The 19,142-nt window shown below is 36.9% G+C and overlaps 1 protein-coding gene across 4 annotated transcripts in view; it reads left to right on the top strand.

Annotated features, from left to right (window-relative positions):
• CDH13 (cadherin 13) overlaps window positions 1-19,142 on the top strand; it is a 427,664-nt gene that overhangs the window by 191,687 nt on the left and 216,835 nt on the right. For all 4 annotated transcript variants that reach the window (XM_048958117.1, XM_048958119.1, XM_048958116.1 and 1 more), the window contains exon 5: window positions 13,049-13,201. In XM_048958117.1, the coding sequence (XP_048814074.1) occupies window positions 13,049-13,201 (153 nt within the window). The remainder of the gene's footprint in view (window positions 1-13,048; window positions 13,202-19,142) is intronic.

The following is a 19,142-nucleotide window of genomic DNA, read 5'->3' as shown; positions in this document are numbered from 1 at the left end:
CCTCCTAAGGACTTTTTAGGAATCAAGAAGCAAGACCAATATCTACCAAAGCTGTGTCCTTAACATTAGCTATAAATTGGTGGTTGTGGTTTTTTTTTTAAACTGAGCTCCATTACTGTAGTCAGTTGTATGTGACTGGAAACCATCTCATTTTTTACAGTTAGAAAAGATAATACTATTACAGATAAGGAAATAAAGTTCATCATGGATTTGGTCACAAGTGGATTAAAAAGCCTAAGAATGTATTTTCATGTTTTCTTCTTTGGAAAAAAATAAGAATTCTGTAAGCTCTAATGTAGTTTTTTGTGTTGATAACTGATAAATTCTTCAGATAATACTGACTAGCAAGTTTATCCAAAGTACTGATGCTTTTATTAAAAAAAGAACCAAACCATTTCTTCTGCCTAGATTTCTTTTTTCTGGGCTTCAAGTGAACACTGGGCAAACTCAAACCTTTTATTATACAACCTTGGTTTTTTTCTCCCTCTAGTTTTTTCCTCTCAAAAGTAATTTTCATTCAACCTCATGAGCAGAGCTGTATTCTTTGTATTACATGGGTTCTTTGGATGCTAATATTCAGTTAATAGCCAGTGATGGGAGTCTGGAAATACTACTGTTACGTTAAGCTGGTAGCTGAGCTTTCACTAAATTCCAAGTTGGTAAATTTATTTTCTCTTGTTGGCTTTTTTCAGGAGTAGCCAACATTGACCATGAGAATATAGCTCCATGTTATTGTGCAGTAGTTTTTAGTAAGGACTAAAGAAACCAGGAAGGCCTTGATTGATCACATTACTCCAGAAATAGGAAAATGTTTTGGAGAATCTGTGTTATCTGACTTCAAGGCACTTTTTGCTTGTGGAGGTCAACAAAGTATTGATTGGGACGAATACTTGTATAAGGTTTCTTAATAAAGGAGGTTACCTAACACTCCAAATGCAGTATAATTAATCACACAAAGTCAACGCTATGTTTGCTTATGTGGATTTTTATTTATTCTCAAAGAGCTATCAATAAATCTTCTTTATCATCTCATAGTCTGTTAGAGCCAAAAGTAAGCAGTTGTGCAGTTCTTTCTGATATCCTTGGAAGCGCTAAGAGGTTTCTAGATGATTTCTGTAAGAGATCTTTAAAAATATATGGAGTTTTCTTTCTAAATGAGACTCCAGATTAATGCAGGTTAATATTTGTTTGCCTTTAGGGAAAAGTCAGTTGCAATTGGGATAATTAAGATCTGTGTGCGTTAAAAGGATAATTAATAGTACGTGCATTTCTTGTTACAAATTAGGGTCCTTTACCACATACCAAAAGCTGCCTGAGATGTGTATTATTACTACTTTGTGCTTTAATTTCCTGTTAAGGCGTTTGATCAGTAGTATTGCCAACTCCGGTACATAGTTTGCTTTATTGCAGTGAGTTGAAGCAATGGTTCATTGCAAGTGAAGAGTAAGTATTTAACATGTACCTGCAAGCCTGTAGGTGACTGCAATTTCTCTTGCTAGCTAATGAGGGCTGAAGTGAAACTGCTGAAAGCACATTAATGTCTGCAAATAATTAGAAAATATATAGAATGCATAGACCTTTGTACACAAATGCATGTCTTTATGCATACATTTTTATATAAATATCTGTTGCAATAGGAGAAAAAAAGCCTCAGTTGGAATGATGACAACTCTTGGCTTGCTGAGTCAGAAAATATAGATGTTTTGCATAATTAAATTTTATAGCTCGGCTTCTAGTATTTCTAGGAAGGAAATTATCAAATTTGATGAATGAATTATCATGCTAAGTGCGTGTGATTATATTCTATGGAAATGAAGTTTGAATAATTGGTGTTGTTGCAAAATGGAATGGAATAATTTTATAAGTGCCCGATCAGGTATGCTGAGGCATCTTGATGCAAATGAACATCAGTAATATTTTAGTGTCTGTGATATTTTCTTGAAGTGGTCTCATATAAAAATTAGTAACAAGTGAAGACCTTTTTACTGCGCATACATGGATATAAAGTTGTTATTGGACACAAATAAAAGAAGTTATTTTGATTCCATGATACCTACTCGTAATTTGTGATATCTTTGGTCTGTCTGTGGCTTTTTATAAATTCCAAAGAACTTATGTACTTCCATCAAGCACCCAGGAAATAACAGGTGGTGCTCTACAAACAAACGACCACCTGAAATTATTGTATGTTAAGCATGCCGTATCTCAAGGTACATCAATTTCTAATCTGAACTTAGGCAGAAATAAAACTTCCGAGGTACGAATGGCAAAATCTGCAGTGAAAATGTTGGGATCAGAGATTCACCCTTTGACATTCATGCAACCATTCTACTTCATGACCTGATTGCTGGCTTTGCATAAAGAAGTCAATCTGGTACATGTTTCATTTGTGGGTTTTATATATGTACAGCCCTCTGAAATGTTACCACAAATAGCTTTTGTACTATTATGATAGCTTAATTTAATATGCTTTAAAATCTTTTTTAAGGTTTTTAAATGGTCACTGGCTCTGTCCTTTACTCGTGATATATTGGTTTTGTTCATATTAGGAGCAGTCAGACTTACCAAGGTAGTTCCAGCTCTCTTTTAGGTCTCTAATGTTATAGTTGGCTACCTGCCACTTCTGTGTTACATCTTCCAGACACAGCTGAGCAATAAGGGCCTGGATAGACAGAAATAAGCAGAGGTTAACTATTAACTCTAGTAAGCTTGCATTGTGAAGAAGGCTACACTGTCATGCAGTGTTGACTTGAAGTTACTGAAACCAAACTTTATCATGTAAAGCTGTAATGCAAAGTGGATGAAGGAAAAGAGAGGTGGGAAAACCATCTTAAAGAGCATTCCTGACTATTATTTTGAATTTTTGTATTCTTTTTCACAGCTTTAGGAATTATTTATTGCTTTCTTGTATGTCTGTAAGTGCAACAAAAAACAGCTTTGCTTCTGTCCATTAAAACATTACATTTTCAAACCATTCACAAAATTACTTAAAGAAGAAACATGATGGGCTGAGTGGTGTGTAATAACGTTTCATTTCTTATGATAGCTCAAAACCTAGCCTGGGAAAACAAAGTTCACTGTTGAAGAATTTGAATGGGATATGGGTCTTACCTGTACAAGAGTGCAAGGTTATAAATAATGCCTATTTTTCACCGTTATTTCAGAAGTATAATTTCTTGTACGCTGAAAATATTATTAAAATTGTTGCTTAAGTCTTAAAATATTTGGGAAAGTCATTTGTGCAGACAGATGATGACAGTGTAGGTTACTCTGATACAGTTGGTTTCTCTGTGTATCTGACTAGCAGGCTAGATTTGCTTTTCTTGCTTCCTTTTGGACTCTTTTTCACTTAGCAGGTTTTTTTATTATTGTTCAGTTGTCAAATAAAGGTTTCATTTCAGAAGGTTTTTCAGTTGTTGCTGTTAACTGAAAATATAAGTGTACTTAGAAGACAATAACTGAGATAGTGGACAAGAGTGCATCAAATGTATTATTGAAGCTTAATTGATCCGTAACTCTAGAGATCTTCCAGCTTTTAGAAGTGGAAACCCAAGTTTTAAGTTCTGTGTGGTTTAGAAATTGCATGTTCTTTTTTTGCTAATTTCATCTTGATTGATTCCACAGTTTCTCACCATGATTTCATGAAGAATGACGTACATTAAAGACCGTATTGCAATTATTGAGCAGACATCTGAAAGCTTCTTAAGAGACTGTGTCACTAATTACAACTCCATTAAGATGTTTTCACATCAGAACCCATAGATTAATGCATTATATTTCTAATTCTAATGTGAGTTAAGCACTGTAAAGTTGAAGAGTGACCTCTTTACAGTTGGAAGGAGAATCTAAGGTAGTGGTAGCTTTTTAACTGCAAAGGTTTTAATTATCTGAATGTGGATTTTGAACCTTTATCTTTGTTTTTTTTTGGGATGTAGGAGAAAAGAAGGAAGAGGAGAAAAAGTGTAAAAATTATTTAAAAGATTTCATGAGACTTAAGATATGCCTTTCCATACCTTGGTGACACTGGCACTGGCAAGAGAAAACAAAAAATATTTCAGAACATCTAATCTGGTTAAACCTGGAAGTGTGAATGCAAACTCACCTATATAATTGCTAACAAACCCACTCTCAGTTAATGTTTTAACCTTTAGAACTAGGCAAATCAAAGACTGCTGTAGTTAAAATGCTCATTAGCCCCATTTAGAAGTTAGGAACTGAGGAAAGCTGAAGTGTCCTTTAGAAATATAAGGGAGAGATAAAGAGACAGAAGACTTCAACAAAGCAAAGCAAACACTGCTTAGGGCTTCCTCAGTCACCATTAATGAGGCACCTGCTACACTGCTGTGAAAACTTATGCTTTCTGAAGCCGCTAGCTTGTTTTTGAATGAGTGTGATGTGTTGTTTAGAGATCCTGGATTGGTATAAGCGCTCCCTGGCCTGACAGTCATGTCTTCAATGCTCTGTGCAATAAAATGGGTAACCCTCACTCAGCATTGAAATGCCAATCTAAGGCTGGTAGTCATCAGAAAATGCTCTCTAATGGTAGCAGTTTCACCAGTCACATGAATTTCTTTTTTTCCACCTCTAGCTATTGAGAATTCAATCTATTACAGCAAGAGAAGCAAAGGTAACACAGCACAATTGGATTTCTGAAATAGAAAAACAAATATTAAAGTACGTATTTTTTTTTACATCATGTGGGAAAAGAACATGAATTTTTTAAAAAAGAAAAAAGTAGGGATCCAAAAACAGTTAACAGAATCAAATATTTTTCCATCCATGTATTTAACCATTCATTGGTATTGGCTGTGGGCTTGGGTCCTGATGGAACCCTATCCACAGATAGAAGGAGAACAAGACCTCTCTAAGGCTTTGGGGGCAACCTGCAGGAGTTGCTGTGTGTAACTCAGATGTGCTGACAACGTAGGCTTCCTTCTGGCTTCCTAGAGATTGAAGACTCTCAGATTTAGCTTAATTCCTTTATTTGACCCTAAGTCACACTGAATATTATACTCGTGGGAGTAGGATTGTGGAGTAATTATATAACTTTTAAGCTATCATTGTAAATGGCTCAGGATTGAGTAGAATGGTATTTTTTTGTTACAGATGAGGAGGACTAATCTGACAAAGCTTCTCTCTGCCACCCTCACATTCATTCTATTTTGCTCCTGTTCCAGTTGTGCATTCATACATATCTGAGTTTCCAGTGAATCCTATTTTGTCTGCATTGTTTTTCAGCAATGCATTAGAATCAAATCAAAATATGGGTAGCAGTATTTATACTATTTTTTCTCCCTCAGACTACTGCAGGTAAAAATGTTTCAGTTTGCAATGACATCTGTTAACTTTGAGAGCAAATATCAGAAAACATAAATTATACTTGGCATTCATGACTTGGAATTAATTTTTTGTCTTTCTTTACTAATCAATTGTAACTACTTAGCAGCTGTCTTGCATCAACCTCTGACTGCTAAACATTTAAGATGAAAGTGAGGTGGACCTGCTGATAAAAACAAAAATAGGTTTGGAAAATGATAATTGAAATCCTTTGTTGACAGCATAAAGAGGCGTAGAGCATTCCAAATAATGGAAGTATTGAGCACTTCATCAGATTAAAGTGTTCAGAATTTTAAATATTCAAGATATCTGTCAAATATTGCTGCCATCTGTCTTTAACAGGAACTCCAACATCTGCTCAGATGTGGACCTGTGACCTCTAGATAAGTTTCTATATGCAGAAAAATACTTTACTTCCTACTCTGACCTTCCATGCACAAGACATGAGCCATGGATTTGTTTCCTAGGGAACTAGTGGCTGAGAAAAATATATAATTAGATCTGTGAGTTGTTTGTTACAAATGGGAATTGGGTGCTAAGCATGTTCCTAAAGCATCTAGAAGTTTTACACTGACTTCCTATAAGGGAGCCAAACAGGGAGAAAGAAAAAAAGGCTTACTCATAATATCGCTTTTTTAGTACCTTCAGTCAAAGAATCTAATGTTTCTGATACAATACTTACTCCTCTATGTTCATCTTAACTGCAGCATTCTTAGAAGCCTAGACTTGACAGCTTACAAGTTAAAGCCAAACAAAATTAGACACAATCTTACAACAAATTTCTTCAAATTAAAGTGAATCTTAATTTTGAAGACTATTTTTGAGTGAATCGTTCTCACAACCTCCTTTTTCTTTTTTTTTTTTTTGCTTATTACTTTTAGTCCTTTCTTTTAAATATCCCCATGTGGAGCTCAGGGCAAGTCTCCAGACCTTTTCTGCTTGTTTCAGGCTGGGCCCAGTACAGCTGAGATGCTGCTTTCAGCCCAATGCTAGACCAGAGTGCCTTCCGGTTTTCTGGGTGCTGCAAAAGTAGCGTTGAGTAACAAATCAAGTCTTTGATCTCATTGGGAACAGATAATAATGAAATACCTGGAAGAAGATGCTGTAAGTTGTCTCTATTCTTCTATTTTTCTCTTACTCCTCAGAGACTTTGCTCCATGTGTGTTAAGAGTTACGTATTCTGTTCTTTGTCCTTAATTTCTGCAATTAGAAAACATCGAATACTATCTCTGATGATAGGTTTGCTATCCAGCACCTCTGCAATCCAAATAATTCTTTTGCATTTTTAAAGACCACCTTTTGAGATTTTCCTCATACGTTTTCATCAGTCACAGTCAGATCTTTCCTAACAACTAACTATAACCTTGTATCTACTTCAGCAGGTTGTCATTCAAAAGCTGATGCACCTCGAATTCCTTCAAATAAAAGGATTTGTTGCAAGTTAGTGACCTAAGTAGCAATTAAAATATGATGATTAAATTGCTACTGATAGGTCAAATCAGCCAGCTGAAAATCCAGCGCTTCTGTGACATGCAGTACTTTCAGATGATTCTGTTCTGAGATTATGAAAACCCATGTTTATAAATTTCATGCTGTCAGTAGAAGGAGACTGTTGTGTGCTGATTCCTCAGTCTGCAGATACCTATCTGAAATTATCTACTTCTGAGGAAAAGGGAAAAGTGTTTGTAATGCATCTCTTTCTCTTTATAAATCAGCAAAGGAAAGCTGAAGAATTGCCTCCCACAAACAACACTCATCTGTATGTGTTCATGGAAATTCTACCTAAAAGCAAATGCTTGGTGGTAGCTGTTTGTATTGGTCAGATTCTCAGGTTTGGCAGATGAGGCCTGCAGACCTCATTGCAGGGTTCTTTGAGGGAAGTGTTACATCTGTACATCAATGAACCTCAAACAGGAGGGGCCCACGGGTGCTCAGGCTTCCACATACATACGGTAATTATGTTCCATTTGGGCACCTGTGCATCTTATGCAGAACTGAGCTGAACTTTGAGAAGTCTGCGCATAATTACAATCAAAAGCCATTCTGTTGAGATGGTATATTTTGGATGAATGTGAAATGTCCTGTTTGTGTTGATTATTCCAAAAAGAGCTCTAAAAATGAGCGCTGCTGGTGAAAGCGCTTCACCAGTTGCTGATATACCATGGCATTTTCATACATTAAACCATTATGTTGACAAATCTGTCTGTGGAATTTGTTAAACTTGGCAAACTTCAGATTCAGAATTGTTTTTATTATAGTGACTAAAACCTTGCATTTGTGCTGCTGTAATGAAATGATAGAAGGATTGCAAGTTCTTCCCAAAGCACAGCCCTCGTTCCAGAAATGGTTAAACATCTGCATCATGAGTGCTACAAGTTCTATTTTCTTCACATACCTGAAGTTCTAAATATGCTACCTGACATAATCTTTGGATTGCTTCAAGCAAGGAACAGTTGTGCAGTCTGCAGCCCACCATCAGTCCTGCAAACACGCATCAGAAATATGTCAATGTCGTGTACTTTAATTTTAACAACATTGTTCCTTAATTTGGCACTTCCTATAATATTTCATAATATTATAAATATTAGGTGGATGGTTGGGCTGGAAGATCTTGAAGGTCTTTTCCAACCTTGGTGATTCTGTAATTTCTCCACCATAAAGTTTATAAAAAATCCCATCTTCTGAACTTGATAATAATAGTGTGCAATTTTTCATTTTCATAATTTGTTTTAATTTGTTTTAATTTCAGCTCCTGGTTCTTTTATTCCCACATTATATCTGTGTCACTTGGTGTAAAATCTTCCCTGTTCAAGGTATTTCTTCACCTAGCAATCAATACCTCAACAATTCTACATTGCTGTTAAAAATGCTTCAGTTTGCAAACATCTCGGTACAATGATCATATGTGTGGTCTTGCGTGAGGAATGTTTTTCTGTAGTTTCTAAGAGCTGTAAAAGAACCAATACGAAAGAATGCAAATAAGTACCAGCTGATCTTGGTTAAGTGGGTTTGCCCAGTAGACATTTGTGCACAAAAATCCAAATGTGTTTTGGTTGTGTATTTATTACAGCTTAAACTGTGTCTTGGAGATCTGACATAGGATTTTAAGGTTAAAATAACTGATTTATGGCTTTCTTTGCTGAGTTAAATCAAGTCTTTTATCTTCCGTGCATATACCTTTTGTGTTCTTTGGGCAATGTATACATTCTTACTAGGACTGTCAATGAGCAACGAGTAATTGACTGATATGCATTTAAACACTGGGGTTACAGCATGTGGTCTAGGAGATTTATACAGCTTAGAAAATCTGTCCTTATACATAAAGTGAGGTTTGATAACTGATCTGGAACTATTTTCAAATTCTGAACTGTGATACTACCTCTGTTACTTAATTACATGAGTGTCTTACACTGCTGATGACTTTTCTGTTGTACATTTGAGTTTGCAAATATTATTCCAACAATATCAATTTAGCCTGTGTTATGGAGAATGTATTGAAGGAGCCTTTGTGCAGATGTATTTAAGTTAATAATTATTTTTTAAGGTTGGTGATTATGAAAGGAAGTTTTAATGGACCTGACAGCAAGGCTTGCTTTTTGAATAGAAAGAAAACGTTGCATAAAACACATAATGTTGCATACAGTTCATTTGTTTTGTTCCTGGTTACCATGAACAAGGGACACAGTCATGTGGAAGAATTTTAGAGCTCCTGTTACTTTTATTTTTTTTTCAGTAAATCACCTGGAAGTTCCTGATCATCACCCATATATTGAACCCAGCAAATTTAAATGAATTACTTTATAACCACAAGTACTGTATGTTTGTCTGATGGTAATGAAGAACTGGGTGTTGGTTTGGGCTTTTGAATAAGGACAAGAGTATTTCGCGTTTGTCTTGATTTGGATAGTGCCAAGCACAAAGAAATCACAGAAGTGACTGAAGCAAACAGTGAGACTGTTGACCATGGATGGTGCTGTTAGGCACAGATTTGTTATGGCTGCCGAACGGCAAAGTCTCTCTCTGGGGGCAGTGTGCTTTTTCTGCTTCTATTTCTCTTCTCTTGAGAACACAGGTTTACTTTTGTGGTAAACCTGTAACAAAAGAGAGATCATGATGTTGGAATGAGTTTAGCTAGAGGGGAGACATAATGTCAGCAGAAAAACAGCGCTTGGTAAATATGTTACAGCTATGGTTCAGCAAAAGGCAGATTCTGTCACCTGAGCACCCTTCTGTTTTCTTGAAAGAGTCTCTTAGATGGGCAGAAGCCCACACACTTTGCCTTTATGGAAATAGTATTAATAATAGTAACTGAATGCTGTTTTGTCTTGGGTGCTATATATGTGGTTCTGACATCGATCCCTTCCATTTCCACTGTGTTTGTTCTCTTGGGAGTGGGATTCCTATTGAGTTGGAAGATGCTGGTAATTCCTGTTGAGCTGAGGGAGTGAACCATGTTTGAATCTACACTGTCCTATGAGTCCTGGGGGAGGAAATAGCCTTTATAAGTCTACGTTGCTGTGGGATGCTCAACCAGCATCGGTTGTGCTTGTTCCATCTGCCCATGTTGGGTTGGATTGGAAGGGAACTTTGAAGACCAGCTTGTCCCTAACCCTGGCCACTAGAGTGTGCTGCTCAAAGCCCCAGCTGGGCTGACTCTGAGTGTTTCTAACAGTGGGGCAGCTCACCAACCTCAAATGAAGCAGCTTTGTAGACAACAGATAGTCACTGTTATACGGTGCAGACGTTTCCAGTGTTAGAACCTGCTCTGGAGTTCCTAAAGCTGTGAACAAATTAGGGAAATAAGTGTTTCTGTCTGGACTGTAGGAGCAGCAACTGGAGAAATTGAAAACCAGTGTCCCAAAGGAAACATTCCAGCTGAAATAATCTGGCCTTGTTTGTTTGTTCTTCAGCTTGTAAATTGGGAGAGCATTGCTGTGTATAATAGACTGTAACCAAGGAAATTCTCATATGAAACAGTGTTGTGTTTTAGACAATATTCATAATAGCAGTCTTACCAGAGATGTCAGACAACTCTCCTTTTCTTTCTTCTTTGCTCTTGTGGAAGCAGCAAACCATATGGCAAATTAAACCAGATTTTTATTAAACTCCTCATTGTACTGCACTGTTGTGAACTGGGAAATGCACTTTCTTTGAACTATGCAGCCATTATAGAATCTTCTTAATTAGGAGATGTTAAGGTTCTTTACATTCCTGGGAGTATGTAGCTCCCTCTTGTGGCTAATTATGCATTTGTAAAAAATCATACTTCATCGAGAGTACTTTCTGTATTGCCATCGTTGCTCTTGAGCAAATGATGCAGTGGTATATGGAGCATTTCTAACCTGAATTTCTTATTACTACATCAAGCATGAGTTGCTGTGCAATAGTAGCCTAAATGGCTAAATAGGTAGGAGAGAAGTGTCTGCATGTACCTGCTCCATAAACATGCCTGCTTTCCAAGGCTTTGAGAAGGCTCAGCAGGCACACACAGTTATTTAGGAGAAGAAGAAGAAAACACCTGTACCTTTCTTACCTTCTGATAACTCAACTGTTCTTGTGTATTATATACTGAGGAATGGTTACAGTTGAAGTTGTGATTCGTTGCATCTTCAAGGATTACAAACAGTTCAGGTACCAAACAGGGATGCCGTGCCATCAAATTCAAGGTTAAATCTTTGTCAGACTTGGAGTCAAAGCAATATTTTTTCCTGCAGTCATGTTTGCAGGGTATCTTCTTACTACCGTTATTATCACTTTCTACTATGAAGAAGGATCTGTATGTGATTATCAGGGATTTGTTTAATAAATTTCCTTGCAGCATATAAATAAGGCCCATGGTTTGTTCTGCTTCCTTTCTGTGGTTTGTTGTGACTGAGCCCTTCTGCCTACGCTATGTCTTCAGCGTGTTATAAACAGTTAGGAAATGTTTGACAGCTGTGCTGGATAGGACTGTTGTGCAGACAACTCCAAATTAGATTTGTGTGCTGGCCTGTGGCTGTGCTGGTGCCTTTCAAATCGCTCTGATATTGCATGGGAAGGAGCACTTGTCTTCTTGCAGTAAGGCTCAAAAATCAGGACAGGGGACGAGCAATTCTTTTCCCTTCAAAGGTGAGCAATGGCCATGGCACTGATTTGTTAAAGAAAAAAGAAAATGTCTTTTTAAGCTTGATGTAACAAACAAACAACAGACACTGGTCAAAGCAGGAACTGAACAGCCGGTAGCTTTTTGGTAGCAGCCATTAAGTTTAAGTTTCATCACAAAACCCGAAGCACAACATTAGTTTGCCCTTCTGTCACCTGCCTCTGTGTTTTGTCTTGGCACACTCAGAAGTACATGGGAAGAAAACTTCATCATTAGTGTTTCTGACTGGGAGAAGGAAGGAGAAAAGAAGGTGAAACAGGTTTTTGCTTTGAAATGTCTTCCTATCCCAAAGGATTTAAGAATTAAAACTTTCTCTCTGAAAATGCTGATTTCTTATTTCATAACTTGTGGCGATTTTTTCTCAATTAAAGTGAAGGAATAATGATTATAGAGTTTAGTCAAAATCTCGCTGCCCAATAACATACCAACCAGCACTGCTGAACCCATAGCAATAGGGCAACAAACATGTATTTCCTCAGGGATGTTATTAAACACTCTGCATATTTATTATCTCAAAATGGGAACGGGTCCAGATTCCTAATGCTGTTTGCTCCTTTCTGTTCCTGAGTCGTGATTCGGAATGGCATATAAATATTTGACTTAAGATTTCTGCAGAAACATTAAGGATATAAAATTGCTAGAAACAAAAGAACGTGAAACAGCAGTGGAAAAGAATGGGTTGGCAAGATTGTCAGCCTTAAAGGGCAAGATTAGTTTATAATCCTCCTAGATTCTGGTGTGCAAATACAAATTTGCAAAGCACGTAGTTTATAAGATACATCATGTAGCTCTGCAAGTTTACATATGCTACTGCCAGTAATGTAAGACAGCCTTGAAACTGGATTTTTAGGGATTTTTTATCTTTGGGAAACAAGGTAGTGATAGTAGCCAGCAGCTTATGTGCACTCACGTGTGTATATATGGGTATCCAGAAGTTTGGAAGGTGGAGGAACTCCATCTGTGTGACTGAGCAGAGTTCTGGGCAGGATGACCAGAAGTTTTTGTGAGGTTTTTCCTTGGTTTAAAATCCTGAGAAAGGAAGTGTGTAGAAGGGAATCACTGAAAGAACAGCATCCCCAAAGTCAGCTGCTGTGATGATGAGGATTGCTAATAAAAAGGGATGATTGATTGGAAAATAACTTAAAGGTTGTTGTGAAATATGTCTTCCTTATGTCACTTGAGGGAATGTCTAATTTTTATTTTTATTTTTTTTTCTCATAGGATTTCTTTTCAGCTCTTTTATTAATGTAACTGAAAATAGAAAAAGAAATAAAATGTCACATGTTTGTCATGGAGTGAATACAGTAGCATGAAATAACAGAAAGTTTAAGTTGTGAAATGAAAGACAGTAAAGATAGGACAGCAACAGGCTATGGGCTTTTCTGTGATTAGCTTTTCCATGGCTTAACAAAAGAGTTACAGAGTGTTTTCCAAATGATTGTAACCATATTTTGTGTTTTCATATTATTGACAGGGAACGTATCTCAGTGTTGCGATAATTGAAATCCCTTACGTGGCTTTAAAAGCATTTGTAACATGGGCTCTAACTTCTTGTTTTCTGCCATGCAGGTCATCAGCAGAGAAGGGACAGAGGGAGCAAAGTTCCAACTCTCTGGTAAGGGAGTAGATCAAGACCCGAAAGGAATTTTTAGAATCAATGAGATCAGTGGGGATGTCTCTGTGACCCGACCCCTGGATAGAGAAGAAATAGCCAATTATGAGGTGAGTGCTCATCTCAATTGAATCTCCCCTTCTGTGTTGGTAATATATACTTTAGAACGCGTGTGTATTAGCTTTTGAAAGGACTGCAGTTGCTGAAGGCTAAATTACAAGCCACTGTCCTGTAAAATTTCTAGTAGAACCAGTTATCCTTTGGAAATTGTAAATGTGTGTATTTTTACACGCAATTGAAACTGCTCTACTTTCTGCATGTCATTTCTGTCATTTATTGTTAGTAGAAGTACTGTCTGAAAATCGTGTATGCATTTGATTTGTGAACACAAAATTTTGCTCAGACAAAAGGAGGTATTTGGGGTAAGTTGCCTCTAAGACACTGCGTGGTTATTCCTCCTTTTTTAAATTGCCAAGTTGTCAATAGCATATACTGTTCATCTCCATTTTGCTGTAATGGATATCTTTTAATTCATCTACAGAGTTCTGTTGATATGAGAATGTTAGCAGATCCATCACTGCCAAATATATATCTTGAACAAAGACTGTACAAAGCATCCCTGTCCTTGTCAATAACTGCTACGTTTCTCCCCATTGAACAAATGATCATAAAATCATAGAATCATAGAATTGTTCTTGGATATCTATGAAATAACTTCATGATGCCTTGAAATCCATAGAGGATCTGTAAATTCACATTTTCTCCCTAGCTCTGGAAATGTGCCCTCAGCTAAATCGCCTCTTGACACTTGGATATAGATGAGCAGCTGGAATCAAAATGACTGAGATTTGTGAGGGTTGTGCTAGGAGCTTTCTGCCCCAGTGTGGTGGGTCTGACCTGTGTGTCCTCATGCAGAGTGCAGTGTATGGTGCTCCAGCCATGCAGGGCATGGGGTCAGTAGCAGTTCTGAGTGCTGTCCTGGCTGCCTCATTGCATCTTCTGCTGTGTAGTAATCAATACTTCCATTTTCAGTGCTGTTTTCTCTCCTCTTCTGGAAGAACATTCTTGTTAGATGACCAGTTGTGCTTGTTCAAGAAGCATTGTGAAAATTTACTGTATGTTGGTTTTTGACACTTTAACATCTACTTCACATCTGGGCTTGCAGTGGAATGTATGTTAACCACTTGCATAGAATTTATAGCAGTTGCTACTGTCCTTCTTAAAAGAGAAACATTGCAGTTTCTCTTTATAATACTGTTTCTTGTCTTCATTTTCCAGCTGTTTCTTATTTTATCCATACTGGCTTTCTACCTTAATGTATTCAGTATAAACCTCAAATAGTATATTTTTTTACTAGAAAATCATAGTAGTCTCTTCAACCTAATGCATCAAACCACAAATGGCCTTCCTATCTGATGTGGCAATGCACACTCTAAAATTAAGACAAAAACATTTCCCTGGAGGAGCCTTTTTGAAGCAATGCAAATTATATACAAATAGTGCAGTGTAATAGATTATCCAGAGCAATGTAAATGTCTGTCCTAATAGGCTGCAGTGCTTCCTAACCTGTTATATCACACTCTGCTCAGCATGCTCCCCGGCATCCTGTTGTGCAAAAGATAGTTGAGAAGTTCTTTAGAAGGGGAATCCTTAACTTCATTTAGACTGCCTTTGAATCCAGCCCATTTTTTTTCCAATGAAGATGTGTCATGTTGTCAGGAAGGCAGTGGGATTTTTCCTTGATTTCCTTGATACACTGAGAGATGAATTACTGTAAAGATTCTTAGATTTTGGTTTAAATTTTTTGGAGCCTTATTTATTTATTTATTTATTTTTCTCTCCCAACTTCTCCCCCCTCCACAGTGTTGATGTCCTTACAGATTAAGTTCAAAGTGAAGGGCAAACAAGGAAAGATCTTCAGGAAAAAAAATTATATGTTCTTTGCAAGCCATCTTACCATCAAATATACAATTATTAGTAGGGCAGGAATAACAAAATGGAATTCATTTGAATCATTCCAGCTACACAGTAGGCTGCAGTGCATTAGCACTGACTTATTTCTTATTCTTAGTGTATATGTACTCAAGGGATGAGAATTAAAGTGTATGCTAATAGGACACAAAATAGAGCTTTGTGTTCATAGTATTTCATAGAATTTTGCAGCTTTTACCATCCATGTGCCTCGCAACATTTTACATTAGCTAAGGCTATTTAATCTATTATAAGAATGTGTTGTTCTTTGTATCTCTGAATGTTCACAAATGCTTTTTCCTGCCCTGTTTATCCTGGAGGAATATTGAAAAGCATGTAGAACTTCTCCCTATGATGTTCATTACAAGAGAAAAAATATTAAATTAGGGGATAACTGAATCCCACTCAGAAAACCATTGATTGTCTGAGTTAATTGCCACTTTCCACTGTTTGTTTTAATTATTCTATTTTTAGTAAGGGATGGAAAACATTTCCAAATGGGAGCGAGAAAATTAGAGATTCAGGGCCTACCAAAAGTGCACATGCAGCCCAGGTGCACGGCAGTTATGCTTCCATGTTGGTTAACTTTTTGTTTGACAGCAAGAGAAACTCAAGCAGGAATGAGGAACGTAAGGCAGCTGTGCTAATAAAATGGCCTTCACAACCAGGCCCCTTGTCACAGCTGACTTATTGGATTGAATTATCAGTTGTTTTTTATGAAATGAGTTAAACTGTTCAAAAATGAACCAGCATGTGAAAATACAACAAAAAACATCAAGGGAGATTAATTGTTACAGTGAATATGATGTAACCACTTGCACAGTTCAAAATGTGCTGGTTCCTGTTAAGGAAATGAAGGTATGTCAGAGGAAGTTACGTGAGTCCAAAAGCCACAGCATTCAAAATGAGCCAGTAATGACTTTTTGTCTCGTTTATGTGAAATTATGTTAAGTAAAAGCAGGCAGAGTTGAATATGTAGATTACCGTGATTGAGATGACCGAAATTGTTAAGTTAAAAAGAACTACATTTTGTTCTTTATTCATTTGTACTCATCTTCTGAGCATCGGTGGCAAAGTGCCAGCCAGCCAATGGCTGCCTTTCAGTCAGGTGCAAAGATGTCATCACAGAAGGGCTTCTTCATAGCTGCAATCTATGAAGAATTGAGAGAGAAAGATGAGAGAGAAATAATCAGAAATGCATTTTGATAAAGCCATTCAGCAGCAGTATGAAAAGGAGAGCTGTGACTAAATGTACCTGGCAATTTGAACTGTTAATGAAGAGTTAGTTTTACTTATTTTTGTTCTAAATTGAGAAGCTTTATTTGCTTGAGAAAATACTTAACAATCAGAGGTGTGAAATCAGCTTTCACCTTTTTTTCCTTTTTTTTCTTTCTTTTTTTTTTAAAGTGCCATTACACTTCTGTGAGAGCCTTGTGACTGATAGACTGAGATAATCAGAAGAGTTACACTAACAGTACTGAAAAGGACATAAGGACTATTCTCTATGTGTTACTGTTTCTCTGTGTTAGAAAAGTAGACTGAGAGCAGGCTAAAGAATTCAGACCACTGAACAGCAACCAAAACTTTAATGTGAGCTGCATGAGTTCAGTTCTCCTATTCCGTAACTGAGCAGACACTCACATGCTTGCAGTCCTGGGCTCTGTTTCTGAGCTTAATTGAGAACAAAATATGGAGACTCAACACAGACACAAAGAAAACTGGCCTGGTCATTTGCCTAGGAGCATTCTGTGACAAAGATGTTCAAGTATTTTTGTAGACAAAAAAGGCAGTACAGTAGTGTAAATGCCTAGACATAAACAGCTGTAAATCATCTGGTACAGAAAAATGAATTTGTCTTCTGTATAAATCCAGTTTACTGCAGCCACATCTTCTTCCCAGTAACTTAATGTACTTTGATACCAAAGCTCTGCAATATGCAGCATGGAGAAAGTAAGCATGTCTCCCTCCTTTTTGAGAAGTAAAGGATTTGCTTCTAATTTTGAGACTGGTCTAAATGGTATTTTTACCTTAGTTATCTGCACTGGTAGAATTCTAGGAAATATAAGTGATTTGTTTATCAGTACAAAGAGAAAGGAAGTTTAATGGGAGGAAAAAAAGAGTAGTTGTTGTGTAGCTAATGGATATGATTAGTGAGAAACACCTTTAAGTAAATGAGTAGTATTTAGGTCAACTGACATACAATTGAAAATTCTGGAAATGAGAAAGTTCTCATACATTGTATGTAGAGAGAGAATGAAATGTCAATATAAAGAAAAAAATATATATTTAGAATATAGCCAGGAAAACACATGTTGCAGGCACTGGGTAAATCTAGAGGTGATTGTTTTGAATTAATTTCAGATTTTGGCTACAGAGAGAGAAATTAACGTTGACCAAGAAAGTGCCATTAGGTTCTTCCCGGGCAGCACTACTTGATGCTTAGCTGTCCCTGCATGGGATTCTCAGCAAGCAAGCTTTTTTCCCTTCTGCTTACCTCCCTTCACCTATGAGAGGTGTTGAGGGTTTGCTCTGAGCAAAGCATCACCCAACTGCTGTGCTCCTTTCTGAAATGTTCACTGCAGCCCCAAGTTTCACAGCAGCAAAGTTTCACCATTGGTAGCAGTGTTAGGATGGTGCTGTGTTGGTGACCATGCAGCTGGCAAAGCTCCATGGACTAGTGGTGCTTGATTTGAATCTTTGAGGCTGCTGTTGGTCTCCATAATCTCTGATGAAGTACTCAGTCTACAGAACGGTACTATAATAGGGAGCATGCTGTGAATCTTAGGGAAACTTGTTCTTCATTCTGACAGCACTGTCTTAGTACTGATCTCTGTTTCTGACGTGATTGTCTGAACTAAGTGCTGCTTTTGCTAGTATGGGAAAAGGGTGAAATAAATGGATCTGTCAACATAAAGTTATTTTCACCTAAAAAATTAGTGATGGATTAATTTTAAAAAATTGCTGTTTCCTGTTCCTGTGTAACAAGTGGATTTAGAGACAGAAGACATGTAACAATGATGCCCTAAATTGGAGAAAAACAGGTACTTTATTTAATCTTTTTTTTCCATTGAGATTATAAAGAGGCAAGATTAAGCTTTAGCAGATGTCACAAGGAAGCTGAAAGCAGAAGTACAAGCAAACCCAACAGAAGCAAAGGTCCAGATAGTTCAGTGAAATCTGTGTGGGCAGACTCATGAACTCGTGGGAGACTTTTAGCATTTGCTCTTAACAGAGGTGAAAAACAATGTAGTCCCTGTAGCTGTGAACATAAATATTTGAGCACATAAATTTTTCATAGAATCACACTTCTTAAAATGAAGATTTAAATAGTTGTTTGCGCAGCTGGGATTTAGGTAGGATGTCACTCTCCTGGGAATCTCTCTTCATTTTTTCCAGGACTTTTATATGGAATAAAATGAAAATCTGACAGAAAATCGAGTGAAAATTCATGTGGTTTTTAAAGTATATTTTCCCATTTTGTCTTAAGGGACCAAGATATTTATTTTGTATAAACTCTCTAATTTACCATATTTTCTTCTTTTTTTTTTAAATGTAAATTGTCTATTCGATTTATACTGTTATACTGCCTTAATGTTACAAGATATCAGCAGGGCACTATGATTCATTTTAGAGACTACTGGCATCATCATCTCACTTATGTGGAGAGCATACAAAAGTCAGCAGTTGGTTTTGTTAGAGGACATATGCTTTGTTTTAGACCTAACTCGCTTGTCTTGGGCATTCCTGCTGTTCAACTGTTATGTCACGTGTGGAAAGAACCAAAAGTTGTTTTGTTAAAGGGAAGATCAGCAAAGGTTTGTTCATAACCTGTACTTGCAATGAGGTTGTTGGGTTTCCATGCTAAAAATAACTCAAATTCCAAACACTGAGCAAAATCAGCATTTTTTATTGGGGAGCGTGAAGTGGGAAGATACAGAAGTGGGAAATAAATAACGAATTGAGTTTACCAAGACTGTAATAAGTGAGAAATTTGGTTTTCTGTTTGGTTTTTATTCTTTTTTAATTTTTTTTAATTAGTATTGCAATAAGAATGCTACTCCTGAAAAGAATAATGATGTG

This window comes from Lagopus muta, chromosome 12 (assembly GCF_023343835.1).
Source record: "Lagopus muta isolate bLagMut1 chromosome 12, bLagMut1 primary, whole genome shotgun sequence".
Classification (NCBI taxonomy): Eukaryota; Metazoa; Chordata; class Aves; order Galliformes; family Phasianidae; genus Lagopus; species Lagopus muta.
This window is presented reverse-complemented; position numbering and strand designations above follow the sequence as displayed.